General features: G+C 42.0%; 1 protein-coding gene across 1 annotated transcript; it reads left to right on the top strand.

Moving 5' to 3' along the window:
* Positions 1-4,646: 4,646 nt before the first annotated feature.
* On the top strand, positions 4,647-23,605 carry LOC112558597. Its single transcript, XM_025229180.1, has 4 exons — positions 4,647-5,003; positions 5,167-5,283; positions 5,491-5,587; positions 23,348-23,605. The coding sequence occupies exons 2-4, from the start codon at positions 5,189-5,191 to the stop codon at positions 23,603-23,605; spliced, it is 450 nt and encodes a 149-aa protein (XP_025084965.1). The 5' UTR covers positions 4,647-5,003; positions 5,167-5,188.
* The last annotated feature ends 367 nt before the right edge of the window (positions 23,606-23,972 follow it).

Here is a 23,972-nt window from a genome sequence, read left to right as displayed (position 1 = left end):
GCATCTGTTTACAAGGCTGGCTGCCTTGCCGTGATATAGTCTTAGTTGCTGGCTCGGCGTAAAACACCAACCCTCCTCTGTCGCCAATGGAGATGAGGTGAGACGGGTGCATCACCAACCTACACGAGTCATGGCGAAGGTGGTTGGCAAGAAGGGCCCTGTCTGGGCTGAGGGTCAAGGACGTGGTTATAGACCATGGTACTCCTAGATTAGAGTGTGCACAATGGGCTTAGCACAGATAGGAAGGTCCTGTAACTTACTTCTGAGGAAGACTTTGGATATCGCAAATAAGTTGCAGCCCCACATCTAGGTCTCAAGTCGTTCCTTTGGGCCCACGTGTCAGCTCGAGAAAGCTGTCGGTCACAGACGATGACAAAATGACGGCCTGTTACACTGGAGTGGAATAAAACTTTCTGAAACAGAAGTAATGCAGAAATGCTTGGCTCACGACCTGCAGTTTTGTATACAGAGGGTGGCGTGGCTTGCCCACACCTTGAGGTTCCTACAGCATTCCGAAATCAACTTGAGAAAAGAGATTAATGTGACAGCAAGGACAGCTATAACAGCAGCAGCAAAAACAACAACAATAATAATAATCATCAAGAGCATCATTTGGAAGGCGCATGTAGAAGTCAAGCGGAAAGAAATGCAAGCCAGAAAGGTTGCAACAGAATAAAAAAGGAATGCAAGCACGAAAGTAAAGAAGGAAAAACAGATATTACAGGGAGAGAAGAGAGCTGTGTCTCGTTTGTAGACTTTTTTGAAAGTGACTCCTAGGTAGGTGTGAGTTTGACGAGTGGTGATTGGTGCAAGTCCAACTACTCGTAACGCACATGACATCAGTGAGGCACGAAGCTGGCCTGTCTGCTAAGTCACTAAATGTCTTGCTCTCAGTCTTTCAAAAAAGTATTTGCACGTGATATCAACCATTGCCATGGACTTTCTACCCCGAAATTTACAGTAACTTTTTTATGACCATCCATATTTTCAGAGATGCGTGAAGATCAAGCTGCTGATTAACAGAGTTCTAACCCAAGCGCACGAAAGTTCCTCTTCTCCTCCCCAGGTGAAGATCGATTGTGAAGGAAGTACAGCACGAAGTGCAGTATAACGCGTGAGTTCTTGTCTTACGTGCCAGCTGGGAATTGCTCTAGCGGAGGATAATTCCGTCTGCAGTAGGCCAGAATTACGTCCCCGGTGGTAAAGCAATCAGCTGAATACATTTTCACACTGCCATTACTCTTAGAGCGACAGACAAAGCTTTGTTTACTCCAAAATACAAGTATGGAGGGCATTGCCCTAACCACAGCGGTGACTACCTGTTCTCTTTACGACCAGTTATATCACCTGAGCAATAGAAGGTACCGGGGACTTTTCTATTATAGGTTACAGAGGACCATGATGATGCATTATCGGAAGATACATTAAAAGATGGCTTGACCTCAAGGTACATATTTCATCTTTTTTATACGAATACAACGTTATTCCTAGAAAAGAGTTTTATTTAAAGATTGTTTTATGTTAAAAATCTGATGGGTTAGCATTTTATTTTCAAATGACATGGTTGAGTTCGGTATAAAATACTCTTTCCCGAAATCGGAGGGAATCATATCCCTTCACACTGAGATAAAAACCTAGAAGGATCACCATGCACAGAAAAAGGTCAAACGCACAGACGTAGGAAACGTACGAGGATACGTCTACGCCCTCAAGAGTGCAGCCAATGGGAGAGCTTGGATTAGGCGCATCCATGGACATTTGTTACCTCACAGGTGTTGCCCTTCTTGTGTGCTTGGTGTGATATTTGGAATCCTGTATAGACAGGTGTTGTTTATTTAGATTTGGAGACGCATTATTTTGAGTCGAGCTTTTTTAAAAAAAAAAAATCACATTCCTTGACCTTTCTTCAATTTTATCTTCTTTCAAAGAAGTGACGAGTCGTTTTTGGATAATGCGCACAGGTGCAGGAAGCGAAAATTATTTGAATGAGTAATTTTAGATCACATTGGTAATTATATAATTACTCCAACGGGATAAAAATACAATAACTAAAGCGACCTTTCGGATGGACACGTCCTTCTTTGAGGCCCGCATGGGCAGTCATCCAATCGCTGATCTGTGCGATATCCAATCAGAAGCGTGTATGTCTTCTTTCAAATCGATTGTGGCGGTCTGTCGATTTCGAGGTGAAGGCGAGTTGCGCATGGCGGAATGTGAGTGCGAACTGTCAGTAGATCTCAGTTCCAGTAACTTTTAGTTCTCTGCATAACCATAGACAACAACAATAATAATAAATATAATAATATATATAGCTGAAAGTCGTCATGGTTATCACCGTTGAAGGGGAAAATAACGAAGATACTATAAAACACTCACACTAGGAACAGCCACATGGTAACAAAAAAAGACGTATATATGTAAACAGTACTGGCAAAAATAACAGCGATGCTGATAAATAAAACGTGAGAATGAGATAAGGTGTCCACGATGACACTAAGTACAATGATAAGACTGCACGTTCTTGTTTCCTAGAATGTAAAGATCCAACAGCATATAATCAAAGAAAGAAGCAGGCTGTGAGGACGAGAAGCAAATAGATAAACCTAATAAAAAAATAAATATAGGTTTAATACATGTTCTCGTTAAGAGAGAACATGCAGTTTCGCACTATACATGACAGAAGGAACGAGTGTGGAAACACGCTCATGCAGAATAAAAAACGAACAATTGTAATAAGAAATGCACTCATCTTTTTTCTTCACTATTCTCTTTGTATTCATCGACCCTCTACTCTTCCACGAAAACCGTCCACACACACACGCACACACACACACGCACATATGGACTAGGATGCTTCAGAAGAAGTGCTGTGTGCATCAACTGCTTTCAGCGCGATGCCGGCGAGGCAAGCTGTTTTCCTTCCGTCATCGTAAGTCAGCATTTTACACCGCCAGCAGCAGCAGGTACAACGACCCAAGTCGACCTCCCGACCTGCAAGGACGGTGGAGTCACCTTCAGCACGACCTTTCCGCACTTGTGTCTGAATGTTTATGTACCCGACCTTTGTATACTTCAAACTGAGCGGCGCGCGCTACTTCCGCAGTACTACTCATCTCCCCGTATAGGTAGTTTGGCAAGAAAAAATTACTTCTTCAGACGGACTTCGAGAAATCGCGAAAAATATCTTTTCAACATCTGCTCTTTCCTTCCATCATCACCTCATCCTTGGCTGCTTCTTCGAGTGCTGACTTTCTTTCCCACATCTCTTTCTTTTTGTTTTTTGAATCTTAAATCTCCCAATTCACCAGTAACTTTTTCTTTAAGTTGGTAAATAAATAGATAATTGTGTACTAACTAGTCATTATTATGATGTACTTTTACTGCACAGCTAAAAATAGAAAATTTGCATTAGGGAAACAGTTTTGTGACTATACTTTGTCTCCCGTAGAAACTTTCTAATCATTAACATTTTTACAAATTCTAAACAATAGTTCTACTATGATTTCCATAGTGGCAGAGCAAAGTTTTTCGCCCACCTAATTACCAATAGACAGGTTGTAGTGACTCACAGGACAGCAGCCAGGCAGACTGTCATTGTGCAATTGCAAAAGTTTTAACATACTTTGGGGAAACTAGTTTGACCAAAAGAGCAGGCTAATTTTTAAGTAGGTAATTTAGTACTACCTGAGAATGGTATCATAAGCATCAAATGTTCCCCACCCCTGCTGTAGTGACTCAGAAATCCATTCAAACTGTGTGAAGTTCGCTCCATCACCCAGAGACGGAAGCAGCAAGTGTCTGCCTCTGTGGGTGGGGCTAGTGAGCAAAACATTCATCCATCCTCCCCCTTCCGCGGCCAGTAGAACTGAGCTTAAGCTTTGATGGTAGATTAGCTGTTGACGGGAAAGATCTTTCCAGACATTTCTCTCGTTAACTTGTTTAAAGAGTTTGTTTTTAACTCTATCAAGTTGAGCCCGAGTTTTACAATTTGCCTGCAGCTATAGTCCCCCCCCCCTTCTCAAGGTCTTATTTTCCACAAACCTTGCGATAACAGATGAGTTCCTCCTCGTGTGAGTGGTTGTGGGAGCTCCAAACATCTCGGTCACGCCGGTTAGAGAGAAAATTAACGAGTTTTGAATGTGGTCCACGCGCTCATAACAGACAAGTGTTGCGAAAGGTTGCGGACCTAGCGAGCTCTGTGACTGACAGGTGAAGATTCCACGTGGCAGAACACAACTCCTCTCGCCAGGTGATTGATGGCGGAGGGCTATCTGCCCGTTATCGTTATTAGTCTCGCGCTTGGTTTTAACTATGACTTCGTTTCATTGTCAGGCTTTTTATGTAACTGCACTGGCAGTAAAAGCGGCGTCAACATTTTTGCTTCCCAATTGTCAGTCTTTCTCTCATTCCTTCTCTCAAAATCTCTCGTTGCTTTCCCTTTCGCATTCTCCGTCCTTCTTATACGCATCCTTTCGTTTATCTCTGTCTCTCCTTCAGACGTTAGCCGCGTTCCAGGGCGCGGAAGAAGAAGCACAAGCTGAAGCCTCCATTATACAGAGGCAGACTGGCGCTGGTAAAGCCGTTACACCATAGCAACGTCATCAGGTGCTGTACATTACCCGCCGTGCCGGTGGCCGCTGACTGCTGGAGGCCCATATCTCACACGATACTTGACCTTAACTGATTCTGTTTGCATCTCTTGCAAAATATATTCCCTCCTTGACATCTTCATGGTTAAACATCTAAACAATGTCATGTTTGTTTATTTTTTCAAAGATCTGGGATGGTACCTACCTCAGCTAAAATTTTTGTAAACAAACCTTTCCCCCTCTATTATAAACTCAGTATGCACCATAGAACTTGGTCATAAATAAACATGGATAGGTCTAGATTGTTAGGCAACATCCGGTGGGAGAAATGTGATTATGTGTTAGGGAGTGTGGTGCTACAGTCGGACCTCTTCTTGTATGGTGAAGTTTGGAGGCTTTTGTTTCCGTAACGAGGTAATTATCTGCCCACATTTTGCACTGAGCTCAATATGTAATTTAATTAAATGCACTGGTGTCAACTTTTACCAAGATCATTTTTAACGATGAAGTTTGTATCTCACAATTTTCGTCTTGAAGTTTATTGTCTTGGGGTTTGTTTTTTTTTTTTTGGTTTCAGATTGCTCAGTTCCTAGGAGACAATGATGGATAAATGTCAAGTAGCCAGTCTAACCATGGTCGCAGAACTGAACAATTATGTGCTTACAACACACACAACTCCAGTGTTAATCGACGGGTATGCAGTATTTTACACTGGTCGAAAGGTTTAAGGAGATGTAAAGGGTTTTGCTCGAGAATGTTTGTTGTAGGTTCGACTGGAGTTCGTTAGACTATGCTTGAGTTGCTAGTCGTGTACCACAACCCCAAAGCAGTTTATGATGATTAATTCTGTACAGCAATTGCATGGAAATACTATATACTGCTTGCCATTTCTGATTTACAGCAACCTATCAAACTACTTGCACCAGGCGTTCCAGTACCTACTGACAGGTCGTGTAAGAGAACATATCAAATCACCTGTATTCCAGCTCCGATTTCAGGTAAAAACTATAAATATTGTGTTTTTGAACTAAACTACTCATTTGCGTTTTTTGTTCTGATTTGGTGGTTTCCTTTTATTTCCTTTTTTTTATTTTGATTTTGTTTTCATTTGATTTGGGGAATTGTCCTGTTACAGACGATCTGTATTATTAAGCCTCACTACTTTTCTTAAAGTCCATCGGCTTCATTGCCGTTAAAGGGAAATATTTCAGGACATAACAAAATGTTCAAATATTCCTAAATTCATATACAAACCTATTTCCACCCTCTCCACCCCCCTCTCTCTCTCTCACTAGCACACACATTCCTCAAGGTACTCTCTCTCACAATCGCGCACGGACGCACCAACACACACACACACAGACACACAGAGACACATATGTATTTATCAGCCGCACAATACAAACAAGAAGAACCTAGAAAACCACCTGTAACAAAACATTCTTGACGAAACATCTAAGGTGCTCACGGGAATTAAGTTTCTTGAAGGTTTTAGCGAGTTCGGGGCTAAAAGAAGAAAGTAAAAGATGGAATAGGCACTCAACTGTCAGCATTAACTCAACACTGACAAGAACAACTCATTCTTCCTTAATAAAAATCAAAGAAGTCAGGCAGTGGAGTGTTGCAAGCTGACAGAGGCGACAGTTTCACCTATAGGTGTGCTGACAGTGGTGGAGCTGCACTGGCGAGTGGCAGCAGCTCATTCTCACCTCGAAGCCATTTTTATTCTTGGAGTGATATGTTTCCACATGATTGCAGTTTCCTGTCATTATTAGAACTGCACCCTGCAACTTCAGCGTGCACTAATATTTTACTACATTAAACAGTGTTTTGTAAATGATTAAATTCTTTCCTCTTCGCCGCCTTAATTATTTCCACCTGTAAAAGAATCATTGGTCAACACGAATAGAATTCGATAAATACTTGTACAAAAATTACTTTTGTGTTCAATGGCACAAAGAATGTTTGCAGTCCCAGTCTAAGACAAGTAGACGATAGGCTTCGGTCTAAACATCAGGGTATATGTTTACACAGAAACAATTAGAGAGCACAACTGGTCACGAACTCTACTGAACAAGTAACTGTGCGATCATATGTTGCCAAAATTAGTAAAAGGTTCGAGCATAGTTTGCATAATGTCTGTAAGCTGTTTCATGCCAAACATGCAAAACTCAATCCTGATGTACTGAAATGTCAATGCTAGTGGGCGCAATCGTTGGCTGCTGACCAATGGATGAATTTATATTTCTTTTAACAGGAGTGTCAACCGTTTTAGGGAAGAAACTGATGCATTCAATTGTAGAAGTAATTTACCCTGGTTATATTATTGAAATATATGTTTCTGGCGTGATTTCAGGACCGAGTTAAATGTCGCATTGCGATACGTAGCGTGAATTATTGCTATTGGTCTGTACTCTATAGCAACCTCACTGAGACACTCTATAGCAACCTCACTGAGACTGTCTATAGTTACAGCGTTGAGACTGGTCTGTTGAAACTCATGGAAACTAATTCTGTTTTTTTACTCGTTTCCATGCAAGAGTTGTTTTGCTTGCCGAGGTGAGACGATCATCACGGCGGTTACAGGAGCAGGCGTGGGACTGAAGCACCAGCTTCACACTCGAGAACTTTTTCTATTACTGACTGCGCCGGCTGGCCACCTAGCTAGTCTGTCTGGTCTGTTTACTTCCCTAAATAGTTCAAAGGTTTCCGGCTTTCAATTAGTAATAAATCATACAGTTTAAAGGGTCTCTGTCTCTCTGTGTGTCTGCCTGCCTTCTTGTCTGTCTGTGCTGCAAACAGTCAACAACATAAGAGTGATATCAAACACACAGACATACCAATCTTAGACGGTTTAGAGCTTATCTTCAAACTAGCTCAGTATGTTTATTTTTCTTTTCACGCACACTGCCAATAACGCACACACACGTGCTTTCTTTTCCTCTTCTTTTTTCTTTCCCTCCCTCCTGTATGTGTGTGTGTTGGTGCGTGAATGCACGTTATTCCAAGCAGCCTGTTCAAAAGATAGAACTCACACAGAATTCTTTCCATGTGGTTTTTTTCCTCGGTTAATTTACTTGTTTCTTGAGCCCCCTATTCACGCCCTTCTCCCGTAAGAAGGATCCTCCCTTCCCCCATGCAGCGCGCGAAAGACTAAAATGAAAGAGAGATAATTGTAGAGATGTGGAAGCAGAAATCAGCACACCTATCCGTAACTTCTTGCAGAGGGAGGTGGGTTTCTGCCTTGCCTCTCACCACCTGCTGTTTTCGAAGAGCTGATTGTGGGATTCGGGTAAATCTGACTCTAAGATGAGGACGAGGCTGCTGCCAGACATTCCAAGCATGAGCAATGCTCTTTGCTGAGTGCGGTGCATTAAAATGGAAACATTTGATAGCTTGTGACATGAAGATAATCCATACTAACCTGGCAGCATCTTTACACAGTTTCTATCGTAAATTGATAGTTTTCATACTTGTGAGCTTATCCAGTTCACAAATCACATTTCTTTGTTTTACCGCCAAAAAAATGGGCTTAAAATAGGAATTGAAGAGAAGTAGCCAGCCGAAGGCTCTGGCCAGCTATTTCATTGCAACTGATCAACCCTCCATTTTAATTGCATTTGACAGGGAGAGGTATGAGGGGCGAAGATCTGTGACTAGTGTTGGGCCACATCGAGTTTGTTTAGTGTGGGGCTCAGTGTGTGTCTGCTGTTATGTCCCCCACCCCATCCCAAGTATCTAATTTTACGGTCACAAGTGTTGTGACTATAATGTCATAAAGGTCTATACGGGGGAGGAATTGGGGCTACCACACCAAGTGTCTAGTACAGAAGGTAAAACCACGACAACTGTCTAGAGAATGTCCAGCCCCACCAAGTGTCTAGAAATTGTAAACCAACGCAAAGTGTCTTGAGAGTGTGGTCATAACAAGAGCAACTTCACCTCTTGTTTCTTCTTCCGCCACCCACCGTTGAGAGTTGTATTTTGGTTCTGTTAAATTTAAAGTGGTGTTGGATGTTTGAGATGGGAGAGGTGCCAGATTTCCTAAAAGCCGCAGCATAGCAGCGAGACCGCCCTTCAGATATATTCGGGTGGGCTAATCCAACCATGGGATTATCTCGTCGGGTACCTGGGTTATCGTGGTTCAACAGAATTACGAGTACCTACAGAGACCATAAAGAAAATCCCTATGGCTTGCATCGTTACCTTGACTTCGATGTATTCTGCGTAGCTCATGTGTCTGCTGTTTTCATGGACATCCGGATTGTTTCCATTTAAGGTCATCGCTCCACCTGTCCTCCTGCCATATACATCACTCCGGAAAGCCTGGTCTTTGTTGATTTACCTCTTGCAGATGAATTTCTTGGATGCAGCAAATGCTGCTGCTGTTTTGGTGCAGATATCGCTCTAGTTCCGTGTTCTTACTGAAAACCCCTTCTGCATTCCGGTGCATGATGGTAGTATTGGGTTGTCTTTGATGGTGCGTTGGCCAGTTGCTCTCCTTTACCATCTCCTTGCTCCACAGGATGGGTTGAAAGGACCTACAGTCATTGAAGGTGGACTTCATTCTCCTATCAGCCACCTGGAGATGCGCTGGGGTTTGGGGTAGCCCCGCTATCAGACTGAGGATAGTCTAGTCCCAGCTCGTTTCTCAGTGGTGGGCCAGCAGTTTCGAAGCTGCCAGAGCTTGTTTGACTAACCATTCTCGGTTTATATGTTTTTGTAGGATTCATTGCTGTGCCTATTGATAATTTATAACAAGGATTTAGACGGAGTCTACATAGATAAAATTCCGAATGAACTATACGAGACTGGGATGAAGGAAAATAGTTACCGCACATTCTTCGACTTCTCACACGTAGTATCTGGGTATATGTATCGATGGGAAGTGAATAGCTGGCCACTGATGGTTTGTTATACGATCCCACGATGCCTTTCTACAATATTCAAACTACGTGTAAAATGGCCGGTACCCCATGTTCTTGAACGGCTCGGCCTGTCCGCGCTCTGCTGACTCATTCTCACCATCTGCCTGTCATGCTACCCGTCCTTGACACACACACCCGCAGGTCATTCAAAAAACCCGGTAGATCATCGGCGTTGTTTGGTATGGCAATGACAAATAGGGGCAAAGGGAGGGAGGGTACAATTGAGGATTATCTGACATTTGCACGTGTGTATTTTTAAGTATTAACACTACTTTGATATTAACATCGCTGTTCTCGTGTGTATTTGATGGGTCACCGTGGCAACAGCAATAAACTTGGCACTAGTGCCATGGCTAACCTTGCGCTGAACTCGCTCAGCTTTGGTGCTCGCGGCATTGCAGCTGTGCTTTTAATAAAAACTAATACTGTACAAAAATAGGGTTATCAAGCAGAAAATACACAGTATCTATCTTTACAGGGTGAAAAAACTCAAAACTTCGCTCTTCTGTTTTTGGCAATTGAGATAGAATCGCGAAACACTTTTCAACACATACACAGGTAATCATTTTCGATAGAGGAAATAGAGACAAATTAAAAGATATTGTTTATCAAAATATTAGACGGTGCAGCCAAATTTGAACAGTTCAGTGGCACAGAACTGAGAATGCGGCGATGGCCAAAACACGGAGGTTGAAACTTCATCTTACCTGTATTATAAACATGTTGAAAAAAAAGAAAATAGGGTTTACTCATAACTACAATATATAATTACAGTATAACTATGAGCACTGTGTTACACCTATGTGTTCGGGATAGGGTAGTGTGACTGTGTGTACATGTACAGTAGTTACTAATAAGGTTATATGTCACATGACTTCCAGAACTCCGCCCTCCTGGTGTCATTTGTGTCTAGTGTGACATTGGTTAAATGAGTCCTCCACTGCTGGATGCAGTGAGTTACATTTGTCTCCACCTCATTCTAGTTTGAATAATTATGAAATGATTTATCAAAAGTTACTTCCCATTAGGACAGCAAAAACCATCACACACACGAACTCTAGAGAAGAGATTTTGATCTTTTTGTATCTGGAAGTCAGCTTTAAAGTGTCGGGGTCGATATCTTTTCTCCGCCTTTCATGTGTTTTGCTCCCTCAGACCGCTGTACAGGGTCAATTACCAGCCAACGAGGTGAGGAGGATCTTTGCACTTTAGGAGCGACAGGAATCGTTTGAGCAGTCTTCGCCTGTACCGCTGTCATGGTTACCTGAAGACCGGTAAAAAGAAAATAAATTGTTGGGTTGAACTACTGACCTGCTACTTGCTGGGTTTAAATCGTATCTCACAGAGCGCATCTCTCAGATGTAGTATCCTAAAGTATATCAGACAGTGTATCTCAGAGAAAGTATAAAACAACATCAGAGAATGTATCGGAGAAAACATCTCAGAGAGTGTATCACTGAGAAAATTGCGGATTCAAGAGTAACTCGGAGTTAGCCGAAAACATTGAGAGATTCCCGAGCTAAGACGCAGGCGGGCAGCATCAGTCTGGATTATCATCTCATTAAAATACTACTCGGCTATTTCAGTTGTGCAGGCCAATAGTTTATAGACTGGAGGCGGCGCCACGATCTACACTTCACAAATTTTCTTATCACATTTTCTCTTGTTTTACACCCCGCCTTCTGACTCCCCCTACCTTTCAATTTTATGAAAGGTGTTTCTGAGTGCAGGGTGATAAATTCTAAAAGTTTGGAGTTCGAAGTAATAAATCTCACATTTTAAATAAATTTGTCTGCCTTTTAAGTTTATCTGATGTCTAGGTGCATGGCCATAATATTATATAACAGCTGCAAAATAAATGTACTATGCAGAACGGGGAAACACTGTAAAACTTGTGCTTTAGTCCGCGTACAAACAAATGTAATTGTTAGTAACCAGCACGACTTTCGGTGCTCAAGTAATTGCAGGTGTAATTACTGTAATTACAAAGGACAACTGCACCGACTGTGACCAACCTAAAGGTCAACACGAGCACTGACAAACGCAGTGCCACCTATACAAAAGCACCAGCCGTTAAAACCAACAACAATTGTTGGTAAAAGTTTCAGCGACAATCAAGCACCAGATATGCAACATCGACATCTTTCAGGTCTACAGCAGTTTATCTGAAACAAACGCACATTTGAAATGTGCTTATATTTTATTAACAAAAATACACATGGAAAATTAACTCAAATGCGCCCTCTTACATAGAATCAATAATAATAATTCAATGTCGACTGCCGATGTCTGTGATTGCTGCCTCATAAATTTTGATGTGGAAAAAAAATACTTCCCAGGATGTCGAGTGAGTTCAGTTTGGACCTTTTTAATTTTTTTAGACTTAAATCAAAGGTTGTAAATGAAGTGAAAATCGGAAGAGCTGTATTCCAAATCAGTTGTTTCATATTCTGGGCAAAAAAAAAAAAAAATCACTTCTTGAACATGACAACCTAAGAGATGTTTCTTTATTTGATTCGAAGACATGCATCTATTTGAGTTGTTGAACAGAGTCACACTCGCTGTTACAAATACTACTCTCCTGCTTAAGAAAGTAATTTTCTCCTTCTTTTATAGTAGCAGGTGAGAATGCCGATGTTTAAAGGGTTATATCTTGAAAATTAACCATTAATTGTGTATTCATTTTGTTAATTATTGTTTTCAAATGAACTTAACCCGATAACGGGAAAATGTTGCACTCGTGTTGCCCTTTAAACTCTTATTATTAATTTTGCTTTTAAAAGATGAGAGAGAGAATGCACTGGAACGCCAAAAAAATGTTTTGACACAAAGAAGTAAACCCATGTGGTGTGTGCTTTTGCAAGGAAGTTTGTGTTTGTGAAAAGTAAGCCAATGTAGATGATGACTCTGTAGCGATGTGAGTTGAGAAGGCGAGCAGAGCGAGGTGAGCGTCCGGGCGTGGAGGAAGTACATGAAGTGCGTACAGCAGATAGGAGACTGGGAGTGTGTGACATGGGTTGCTCTACCTCCGCCTACGATACAAAGAGGTGAAAAGTTCGCTGGCGAGCCAATATTAGGAAATAGGGGAAGAGGCAGATGCGCAGAAGATTCCCCCTCTAAACTCCATCCCCTTTTTCACACAAGCAGAAACAGATGAATGGACGAACACACGCACTAACCGGAAAAAAAATGTCTCAATACTTCAGCCATCCAAGACAGCCACCAGTCATGGGAGACAGCAATGGCCAGTTTTTGACAGAAGCACTGTTGTACTCAACATCAAAAAGCCTTCCATCAAGTGATAGGAGCGGTGTATGATTGCTTAACGGGCGTTGTACTGCTGGACAACCAGAGAGGACCTTACCTTCACACGACATACGAGGCGTACTCCAGGGTGCACCTGTACTATTCAACATCTTTTGGGGAATATCCTTCTCTGTCACCTGTTGGATGACTTTTCTTTCCCAGTTTTTGTCAAACCTTGTGTACAAAGAATTTCTAATTAAATTGCTATTAACTGAGAACAAATTCTTTAACTGTTACACTAGGTTTCAGTCCATGAAATGAGCGTTTATTTCTGTAGGCCACAAGTTGATCCATCACCTTTGTATTGCTCTAAATTTTGAAGCTGATTACTGTTTAACAGTACTGTAACTCTGAGCCGTGTGTTAAATTGCCTTTTTTTCGCCCAAATAATCGTGTTTGGAACCTACATGTGGACTTGATTCTATGAAGACAAGTCGCTGCTGAATAGTCATCATGCCTTGCTCTTGAGTCTAACGCTCACACTGACATGACAGATGGTCCACTCTCACCCAATTCTTAACCTTAACTTAAAAGGTGAAGGACCAACCTCTGGGAAACTCAGCACTCATTAGTCCACTACTGAACATTATCTCTTAACCGTGGTCGAGCTCGAATAACGAAAACAGGTGAAAGTCTAATAGGAAGAAGCAAATCGAAGAGCTGAGACAGATGGATAGCAAACCTGACAACGAGAGACAATTGAGGGCAAGAGGAAAACAAAGGGAGGAAAAAACACGGGCCAAAGCAATGCCACACGTGGAGCCGATAAAAGTCAAGCATCAGGTGCCACGAAAGCATTTGACTACTGAGTGCTTCGTGCCACAAAAAGTTCTACACAAATCGACTGTGCTGCTGTCTGCTGCTTCATGCTAGTCAATCCAAATACCTGCTGCTTGTGGAGGGGCTGGTAGGTAATTACATAGCATATTTCATCCTTCGTTGCCTCGGCAGTATTTAGGGCAATATGGGGGGAGAGGGGAGAAGCTCCGGGGCGGCATCAGAAGACGCCAAGAAGAGGATCTGCGATGAAACATTAAATTTCACGCACTCGTATGCTGGTATATCCTAAAGGTTTGTCTTAGCTAGAATTACACGGTGTGCTTTTTTATGTCGTCCACAATTAGCAACTTTATTAGCAGCTAGCTCTCTCCTCTCTCACACACACTCTCTCTCTCTCACACACTCTCTCTCTCTCACTCTCTCGCTATGGGAAAGTTCAGATCCGAGTCAAGCAAAAATTAATTCCTGTGCAATCGTTAAAAATGTGCGAACATTTTGCCATCCCTTTATTCTTCTTTGCCATGACACAATCACAGTTGCTTGCGTCACCAACAATATTTTAACAATACAAGTGCAATAACTACCAGATGTGTTTCATAAGTAAATTATCATCTGCATGCAGAGAGAGGAAGACTTTATGACTGAGAATGTTTCTTTCTCCTGCTGATGTTTTGTGTCCTGATTACTACCTTCGCTCGAAGTAAGAAGCAATTTTCAAATGGTATAAAAAAACTGAGACAAACATTTGTGACAGAGCTGTACAGAACTTTGCAGCAAGCGTGGGCAGTATCACACATACTGATGATATCCACATGATTACACCGTTATCATTCAATACCCAACCTTATCGTCATCTTTAAGACTTCTAAGCTTCTCACTTAAAAATCTTTGAGAGTTTTTAGCACCGAAATAAATCCCCGAAGTAGCTGTCTCCCTTTCCTGCAGCCAGACTGCTTCCAGAGCAGACTGTTTCAACCAGATCGTGCTGTTTATTTCAAAAGGACTTCAGAGAAACAATTTTCACGCTTATCGCACAGTTAAAGAGAAGCTACGGCACAGATAAGGGCCTTCCATAAACAATATTATGTAACTGAAGAGCGAGTTGTCTTGACCGTGCATCTGATAGCGTCAAGGGGGATAACTGTTCACACTGCTCGCCCTCGTCATCATTTCGTTGAGTTCAGAATCACATCATCTCACACCCGTTGCAGTGATAACCCGTGCTCATTCCAGTTGGGGAGCAGAATATTTCAGATGGGTAAAACCTTGAGTAAGTGAAAGTGAACGGAATTATAATCGTATATGGTCCACGTCGAGGGCCAACCACACCCGATACTCTGCATATCCTGCTGGCCAGAATACCTCGGGGCGATGACTGAGTGAGGGTAGGGGTGGGAAGAAGTCTTAACGCGGTAGTTGTAAACATCCGCACGAACACTCGTCAAAGACTCGGCGCTGCCTGAGCTGGTTGTTCCGAGAAAGGTCTTCGTGCTTTATTTCTACTCTACAATCCCTAAATTTGAGACAACAGATTAATAATAGATACAATTGTTTACTGTACTCAATATTTCCGATTAATATTAAATTTATAATTACTTAGATAAACTGTCACTATTACCCCTTTTCTGTCAGAGGAAGAAAATTCAGTCGCGAGCAGAATGCTACTTGATATTGCTAGAAAACTGTTGATATCAGGCGTGTTGAAGATAAACACGATCTGGCAGGGAGGAGGGTAGGTGGGGCTGACGGTGTGGAACGGTGCCGAAGTGATGTAGAACTCGGTTGATGGAGCTCCCTCTTGAAATATCTCAAGAGTCAGAACTTGTGCTCCATTCTTCCGTTCAAACCTATTTCGCAACCGTATTTTAGCTTGGAGACTTCATTATAAACAGACGAGGATAGATATAGTACATATTTCAACTACACACGTTTTTACGATAAGAGTTGTAAAGAATGCCATCTCCCAGCCTTCGTTGGCCTTGTTCTTTGTCTTCTTTCCCGAGTCTTTACTTTTTCTCTCATTGCTCCATGTGATATTAAAACTTTAGTGGTATGAACTAGTATGTGATCTATTGTAGTCAGTTTTTTGTGACTTTTCTCAATTCCTTCCTTATTATTTATTTATTAGACAAAGAGAAGAATACAAAAGAGAAAGTCCAAAATGTTGGTCCAGTAACTGTGGTAATTCCTAGTTCTTCCTCAGTTTATAATGTAAGGTCGTGCCACCGCCTCAGAGGTTACCTAAAACTCGTCAACAATGGCGATTTGAGGGCATTTCCGACACATTTCGGGATGCGATGGCCACCCACCAGCTCCGGCAACGCCGAGTGTTTGAAGACTGTTGGTGTGGATGTCTAAAATTACCGTGTTGACATTTCACCTGCACCTGCCACCCTACCTCACCCCCTAAACCACCTCCTCTCGCGCGCTGGATTCAGGAAGCCTCCATCGAGAAGAACATTAATTTCATTGGCCAACCACTTTAGCAGCGAAACCTCCGCGGGTGGTGCTGGTGCGGTGTCGCCCATCGACAAACCTTCGCAAGTAAAACTGTTTCATTCAGACGTTGACGGATTATGTGCCGAGTCAGCAGCTTTGAGCATCTTCAGCCTTTTGCTCTTCCTCAGGAGTCATTCGCTCCTTCCGGCTCTTGCCTTCCTTCGTTTCCGTCTTCTTGACCATCCATCTTGCTATTAGGGCAGTTTGGTAAGCGATTTTCGGGTCAGTTATTATTGACACAGGCGTAGAAAACAACTTGACACCTTCTTTCCACTTCTTGCTGCTGGATAATGCGCCGCCGTCTGGCGAGCAGCAAGGTCTAATCAGATGATCCATGTATTTGATGAACATGGCATCACGTGCTGAGCCCGCGATAAGGTTCTAGCGCTTCTCAGCTCGTCGCCTACCATTTCTGCCCATTCTCTTCTCTGTCGTGTTGGAAACCCCAAGAAAAAACAAACTTTCACCCAGTCCTCCTTTTGTTATCCCTGGTACCGTGTTTCTTGTGTTATGCCTTGTACCGTCTTCCTTGTTTATCCCTGGTATCGTGTTCCATCACAACCCTTACCTGTAGGTGCTTTGTCCTACAAAGCTCGGCACGATTCTTCTGTCACGCAGGCTGGGCGCCACGGCAGACTGGTTGTCTGTTTACTGTTATCAACAGAAGATTTAGAGATCATTAAAGTGAGACATCACAGCAACGCCGCTCTGTTTTAGTGTTTGTTACCTAAACACTCGGTACAAGTCTCCTCCTTCAAGCAACTACATCACCCTGGAGGTCCAGAATGCCCCACCTCTCAGTCCTTTGAAAACAGGTAGCACGCAGTCATTTGTGCGACTTGCCACATCTGTCAACATCAACATCTGTCAAAGGTCATCATCTGTCGAAAAGCCAGTCAATGTTCGCGACCCGAACGGAGGGAGTGATGTAAGCAAAAATAATATTTTGTATGGTGTCTTTAAAATTATAATAGCTGAAGAAAGAATTCCGTTGCTGTCAATGTCCTCACGATGAAAAGGAAAACGACTTATTATGTAAATACAAACATTGTGTGCTAGAACAATGAAAATTTGCTCGATGTGGGAATAAGAAACACAATAATTTACACTTTACAGTAAAGATGATCCAGCAAATGGACTAAATGCCTCACTTGCAGTGAGGGTCCCTGCCCCTTCTAGACAAAGCCAGATCCTGGTCTCACCTTGTCTCACCGCCATGTTACCTTGGCAACAGGCGATCTGCCACTCACTGAGATATGCCTGATCCTTTGCGAGGCTTCAATGCTCAGAAACACCACTTGCCTATCATGAATCGTCGGACGGTTGGATTGATTTATGGGTCTTTTGGCAAGGGAAGGAAAGTCAAACTGCGTTTATTTTTGTGAGAAACCCTGTTAATTGCCCTCATTTGAAGCCCCTGAGTTATCGAGAAAATGTCGAACGTTTGACCTAGTTATGTACAGTGTTTACACGACTGTTGGGCTATCACATTTTTGCCAAGTTTGGTCAAATGTTCGGCCTAATTTGTTCAGAAAATTCTGATGCAAGTATCGAGTGCAACCGCCAAGTCTTCCTAGAATTTAAAGAGTCTAGAGCGCTGAGAGTGACACCATCCACCTTCCTTCGCTCTCGCCGGCACGAGCTAATTAATTTTTACGAGGGGTGGGATGGGAAATTACGTGTCTATTTCACGCATGCAACAATTTTTCCACCATCAAACCGAGTGCTGTTTTTTTAAACAAACTTCTCCAAACTTCGCCCACCAGCTAAACGGTAGCAGACGATGTCATTGCGTCTCTGGTAGGCAATGTTTTTTTCTTGTTTGCCTGTGGCATAAGTCTTTCGCGAGAACAAAAACAAATTGCTGCATCTCAGGGCCGTGGAGGCTGGTGGGTGTTTGCGTGTTGCCGCCTCGCGCAGCAGTGCAGCTCCTCCACGGCAAGAAGCTCGGCAGGCAGCTGCACCCTGACGAAGATAAGATAGCACAAGTGACTTGCAAGTTTCGCCGAACTTAGCAGATACTCTGCGTGGATATTTCATTAGCACCTGGCCACCGTGTCTTGCTGATTCCTGAGCTGATGGGAGAAAACCGGAACAACATTCCCAGACTGCAACGTCGCTACAGCAACTGCTGTTCTCCAGCTCCTGCGCTGAACGTGCAGCCATTCTATAAATAAAGTAACCAGTTTGCCCTCACCATCCACAAATAAAACTTTACCTGGGGCTTACACTGCGGCAGATCGGAATCTTCAGCTCAAGACTTTTCTCGGGAGATAAAAACTAATCCCTTTATTCTTGCAATCCTTGATGACTACACAGCCTTCCATTGTTTTTAACTGCTGAACCTTTCTTGTAGGATTTATTACTTGATGACTTTGTTGTGGTGAATATTGGTTCAAACTTAGTTGTTCAGGTGTAATTTCATGCTTGTCCCTTAAGTGCGACCAGTCGTAGGAGGGGAGGAGGGTACATGATGAGAGGCAGCAATAGTGGGGTCTATTCTCCTCCCCTTTCAGCAGCCTCCCATCTGGCGGGCGTCCTGTCCACTCCTTGATTGTCAAATGAGTATCAGCTACATGTTATTTTAAATACAGACGATTATCGCTATCAGTTAACAGTCGAGCTAGCGAATGACAAACTGAGGCAAAAAGAGAGAGACTTAAGCTTCGAACACCAAAGAAAAAAATAACAAAAACAGACAAACAAGAAACAGGGGGAACAGAAATAGCAGTTGGGGTGAAACAGGAGAAGACAAGAATAACATCTTCCACTACAATGATATCTAATTTTCAGGTTAAAACTGATAACAGCTCTCTCTACAGACTATAAATAAAAGAGATATGATCAAAGCTAATGAAGGTAACACGACTGCTTGATAAATCCAAGCAAAGAGTTGACTAATCTTTCTCTCCTTTCTTCATCTGTAAATACCGGAGGGTCTCTGCATTCCACAACCCATGAGGGTGAATCTCTTTGGTGATAAAACATCCTCTTGGTGTGTGGACTTCGTGCCACTTACTGTCAGTGTTCGCCAACTTCTCCGTTTGAAAACATCCGTTTGTACATCTCAGGTCCATTGTTGACCGTTCGATTCCCACTGAAGTGTGAGTGTGTGTCTTGGTTATACGACTGAGGAACTGAAAAATTAATGTCTTTATGTGAATATATTTGTAGCCTTTATCTTCTCCATCCAATTCGTCAACAGAAGTGTCTGTAGAGTGTCGAGCTGTTACTCTTTAGGTCAGTTCACCGCCATTTCCTGTTCATGATGTTCACTGTTTACACGCATGGAGGTAGTCATCTGTGTGCTTCATAATTACAGCTCTTCTGATTTAGTTTCTGTATACATCCGGAGGTCTGCACTTGTTTAACTTATAGATGTCATCTGCAGAATTTGCTGACTATAGTGAATGCTGCTGGAAGTGGTTGAGGCAACAGGACGAGTTATACTCTACATGGGGTCGGATTTAATAACAATTTGTGTGCACACAGCACTGGCGCACCTAGATAACTCGCATGCAGCTTCGGAAAATGAAAACCTTTGAAGTGATGAGTGGTATTCTTAAAAGGGAGATAATAAAGGCAAGAGCTATTAATGAATTATTTGCCCTTGTTTAGCGTGCTGTGTGCAGATACCAGATGGCAGTTGTCCTGTAAGGCGTGAGCTCCATCCATGGGTGTGTGGATGGCATCGTCTTTCTAGGATGTTTATTTGGACCGAAAACAAAGGAGAGGAAGAGCATCCTGGGAAACAAGGACCATGTATCACTTCAAAACATTCGAGCTCGCGTAGGATGGCAACATGATACAGGGATGTCAAACAAGGTGATAAGCCATCCGAGAAGCAGTCAGTTTTTTTTTAAATGTTCCTCGGCGGGTTATACTACATGATAACACATCATCAGCAATGGGTTTCCCTGATTTAGCGAGTCTCTTGTCTAAGTAATCTTCATGCAGTAAAATCTGACTCCACAAAGCTGTGGTAAGAACATTCGGCGTTCATTGATTCTCGTACATCATTTGTAAACTAGTTGAAAAGTAAGGCCAGTGACATTTGAATATAGATATCTTGAATCAGTGCAACATCAGGCTCCAGTGACTATAATTAACAGTATTGTAAAAGAACATTATCAAATGTTAAAGGTAAAAAGGGACCTTGTGCCGAACTACAAACTCTAGTACTGTTAACAAACTAAGAAAAAGAAGCTTTCTTTAGATTAGATGATAATTAGATATGAATTAATTAGTAACTTTCGCAATGTGTACTAAGAATTAGTTTTTCTTCAACTGTTAGCGATAATTTTATTAAGTATATTTTTAATACAATTAAATGTATACAGGACCTTCAAAGAGGCAGATTTAGTTGTTTTGTTCACGACTAAAAGAACGCTCGACTCCAGGCGACTGCGTGAGAGCGTCTGACAAATACTTTCGTCTTTCTGACTAACCTGGGTGGCAAACATCAAGGCTTATAAAAATCTAATTACACAAGCGACTGCCCACATATGTCACCTACACCCATGTACTTGCTGGAGACAAGCAATCTGCTCTGGCTTTATTCCAGAGAAAACCTTGTACATAGTGAGTCTTCTGTAGTACACAAGTCTAAGGTGTTCACAGTGTATATCTGTGAATTATACAAAATATACTGTGTAACATAACACGAATGTACAAAGTTCAAAGGATATTTTTGAAAGTATTCAGAAAAGGTAGACAACTAAAAAAGAAAACCCCAAAATTCCCGAAAGACTGTTTTTAAAGTATGATAGACATTCTGTAAAAAGTAAGCCAGATGAGAGTACCAAACTCTAAGTTTCGTCCTCCCATACTAACAGCTGTCGCCACCTACTGTCGTTGATGTATCGCCTGAAGTTAACTCCACTTGACAGCAGCAGACTGTTGGTCTGTGGTCTCCATTTGCCTGAGGGAAGGTTTTAGTGGGTAGGGAGAGATAATGGAGCTGGAAGTTACTGGAGGATAAAGACTAATGCTCAATTATTTTATAGTCAAAGCTATTATGCGGCAGTACTCGCAACAGTTTTACGACACTTGAGGCAACTCATCAACCCAAGTGATTTGCTTCATGTTTCTTTCCTTCACCAATGTAGAAACTCCTTCAGATTCTTGAACGAATACACAAAACCAAAACAAAAAAACAGAAATAATATTGAAAAAAACTATGTTGAAGTCGATGTGCATGCTTAAAAATAATTTCGAGGCTTTACATGTTATCAAAATAAATTATCCATGATAAGGAACGCGCATCATAGTGTTTTCACGTGCAATTGTCACGGCAATGCCAATGGCACAGCTTTAATAAGCCATTCGTAAATGACATACCACTGGACTCATGAAAATCGTGTGTTTACCCAAAGACTAATTCAGCAAATATGAGTTCCAGTTATGAAAGAAGTGAGTTTAATGAAATCTAGAAGGTTACAAACTGAGCTTTAATGGTAATTCGAGAGCTAAATTATTTTCAAGTCGTTGTCTGTGGTTCATTACAAGGTACGATCCCCAGGACTTGAACGCTCGCGAGATAAAGACTTTCATAAGATAGAAAAAGTTAAGTTTTAGTTTTAACATTTTTAAAGTTTGTTTTAGGCTCTAGGGAGCTTGTAACATGTTTATCAAAGCTCTCTAGTTGCCTACAATGTCGTTAAAGGTGTGTTATACTTGTTGTCTACTCCCTTAACCCCAACTAAATATAAATCCCACTTTGCTGAGACAGGTGAATGATAGAGCTAGCTTCACATTAACCTGTCAGCGCAGTTTCATTTTTGACTCGGGTGAGCCTTTAATACGCTCCATTGCTGACTGCAACGCATTTCGTCTGTGAGTTACGGAATCTGCTTCTACTATGTTCCATGGAGAATTTGTATTCATGTCCACGTGTTGACACAAGTCACAGTTTCCAGCACCCCACATTCTCCATGGCGAAAAATCCACTGGCAAAAAAAAAAAAAAAAGAAGAAGAAAAAGGCAGAAATGTCTTTACCACGCGCGCCGCCAAGGCCACGAATTATATTTTGAAGCAGTTGGCGAACTGAGGTGCATTTGTTCCTGGAAAACGCCTGGTACCGTTACTGGACGTTCATTCAGGAGGGTGAGGATTGTCAAGGTAGGGTTCATGTGACCCTGTCGAGGTCATTTGTTCATTAAGTTCAAGGCCATGCCGGTAAGAGCTACGCGAGTACAAAATCACATCAATACTTTGTTTCTGAAGATGGATTCAGTTTTTATATCTCGGGAAACCTTGTCATCAGGGTTGACCAAAACGCAGCTTTTAAAAGAAGCTGTGATGTTGTGGTCCAGCTTTTGTCATACTCTCGAGACGTAGGATTTATAGACAGCTTTATTGGGTTCTCTATATTTCCTCTAGAAATTTTTTGCTGTAAAGAATGTAATAAATAAACAAAAATATGCAGATTACAAACGTGTGTTCTGCCTGTATGTATATAAAACTCTGATATGTGCCATCGACAGGTGTCATAAAGAAACAAACATGGTTACTAGTAAGAATAGAAGTTTCAGGTAGGCACTGTGTTGAAATGTTGACGGAATGCAGGAACACAGTTGGTTCAGGGGAAGTTAATTGGCCAGAAATTTGTTTTGCTTCGCAAAAAGTTCTATACTGTACCTTGTACCGTCAAGGATATACAAACACAGATCACAGATACATAAAAATACCTTGCCATCATGTTACTCTCTGGGAATCTATGAATGTGTGGAATCTCAGTGCGTGTGCGTGCGTGCTCGATATTTTTCAGGAGAAAATTTCATCAGAATAACTTAAGAATAAGGTTATCGATGGTGAGCTTACTAGATATGGTTGCTAATATTGAATTGTTATTTACAAGAAAAAGGCTCGCTTAACACATTGCTGTGCCTGGCGAAATAAGTCCGTTCGACAGTTATCGACAACATCCAACGGTGGAAAAACATCGAGGTGGTGGGGATGAAATATTTTTGTCGGAGACTTTCTTGCACCCGATGCTGGCCCCAAGTATTTTTCTTAGGGAGCAAATATCCCAGCATGATGACAGAAACAGTCAGTTTTCACAGGCTTATCTTTTCTCGGAGGCAACTTAAAGGCGCAGAATCCCGAAAGCAGAAAACTGGCAACGGTTCTCGTTCTTTGCGTTGGAAACAATTGTTCCTTCGGGACGAACGGAGGTGGGAAATACCGTTCTGTCAATCGTGAATCTTTTCTTGTGTTTCTTTTTTCTTTTCTTTTGTTCAAAGAGTGACAGAGAACGGCCTTGGCGTCCAGATGATGAGAGCATAACATGTTTGTTTCGGTCTCGGCAGAGCAAACATCGCCTTCATCCTTGCATCGCCCCAGTGCCAGGTAGTGCTGCTGGTGTCAGGACACTGCACCTGTCAAAGAATGTCTCAGGACGCCTCCTCTGCGGTGGAGTCAAACGTCCTCCAACGCAAAGCCTACTTTTTGCAGAAAATAAACAGCCAGAACAAATCTCACATTCTTACCATTACTATTAAATAAAATTTCATGACATTCCAGTATACCTCTGATTTGTCCCTTTGTCGTTTAGTTGTAATTGTCTTTCTTTACGTTTTATCTCTCTCAACTTTGAATGCAAGATCAGCAAATTGGATGAACTCTCGTTTAACTGGAAATGTTTGCTCCTAAAACTGTCTTCCTGGGAAAGATTATCCAGACGGGTTTCGAGATTTGAACATGTTCCAAGGCCTGTATGACCTCAAGAAAGCGAGCAGCCTGAAATGTCGAAATGTTTCCAAACGTGCATCTACGCACGTGGCACCTGTAAGTGTGTGCTCTTCATGCAGCGCCTTCTGAAACTACACGTGCTGTTTACGTGCAGCACACCTCTAATTTAATTTTTTA

This window comes from Pomacea canaliculata, linkage group LG1, assembly GCF_003073045.1.
Source record: "Pomacea canaliculata isolate SZHN2017 linkage group LG1, ASM307304v1, whole genome shotgun sequence".
Classification (NCBI taxonomy): domain Eukaryota; kingdom Metazoa; phylum Mollusca; class Gastropoda; order Architaenioglossa; family Ampullariidae; genus Pomacea; species Pomacea canaliculata.
This window is presented reverse-complemented; position numbering and strand designations above follow the sequence as displayed.

Excerpts from the sequence above, each read along its gene's own strand:
- LOC112558597 (XM_025229180.1), top strand. The coding sequence starts at position 5,189 with ATGATGGATAAATGTCAAGTAGCCAGTCTAACCATGGTCGCAGAACTG. Across the intron at positions 5,284-5,490 it reads ACTCCAGTGTTAATCGACGG|CAACCTATCAAACTACTTGC; the intron begins GTATGCAGTATT and ends TCTGATTTACAG. Across the intron at positions 5,588-23,347 it reads TATTCCAGCTCCGATTTCAG|AGTGACAGAGAACGGCCTTG; the intron begins GTAAAAACTATA and ends TTTTGTTCAAAG.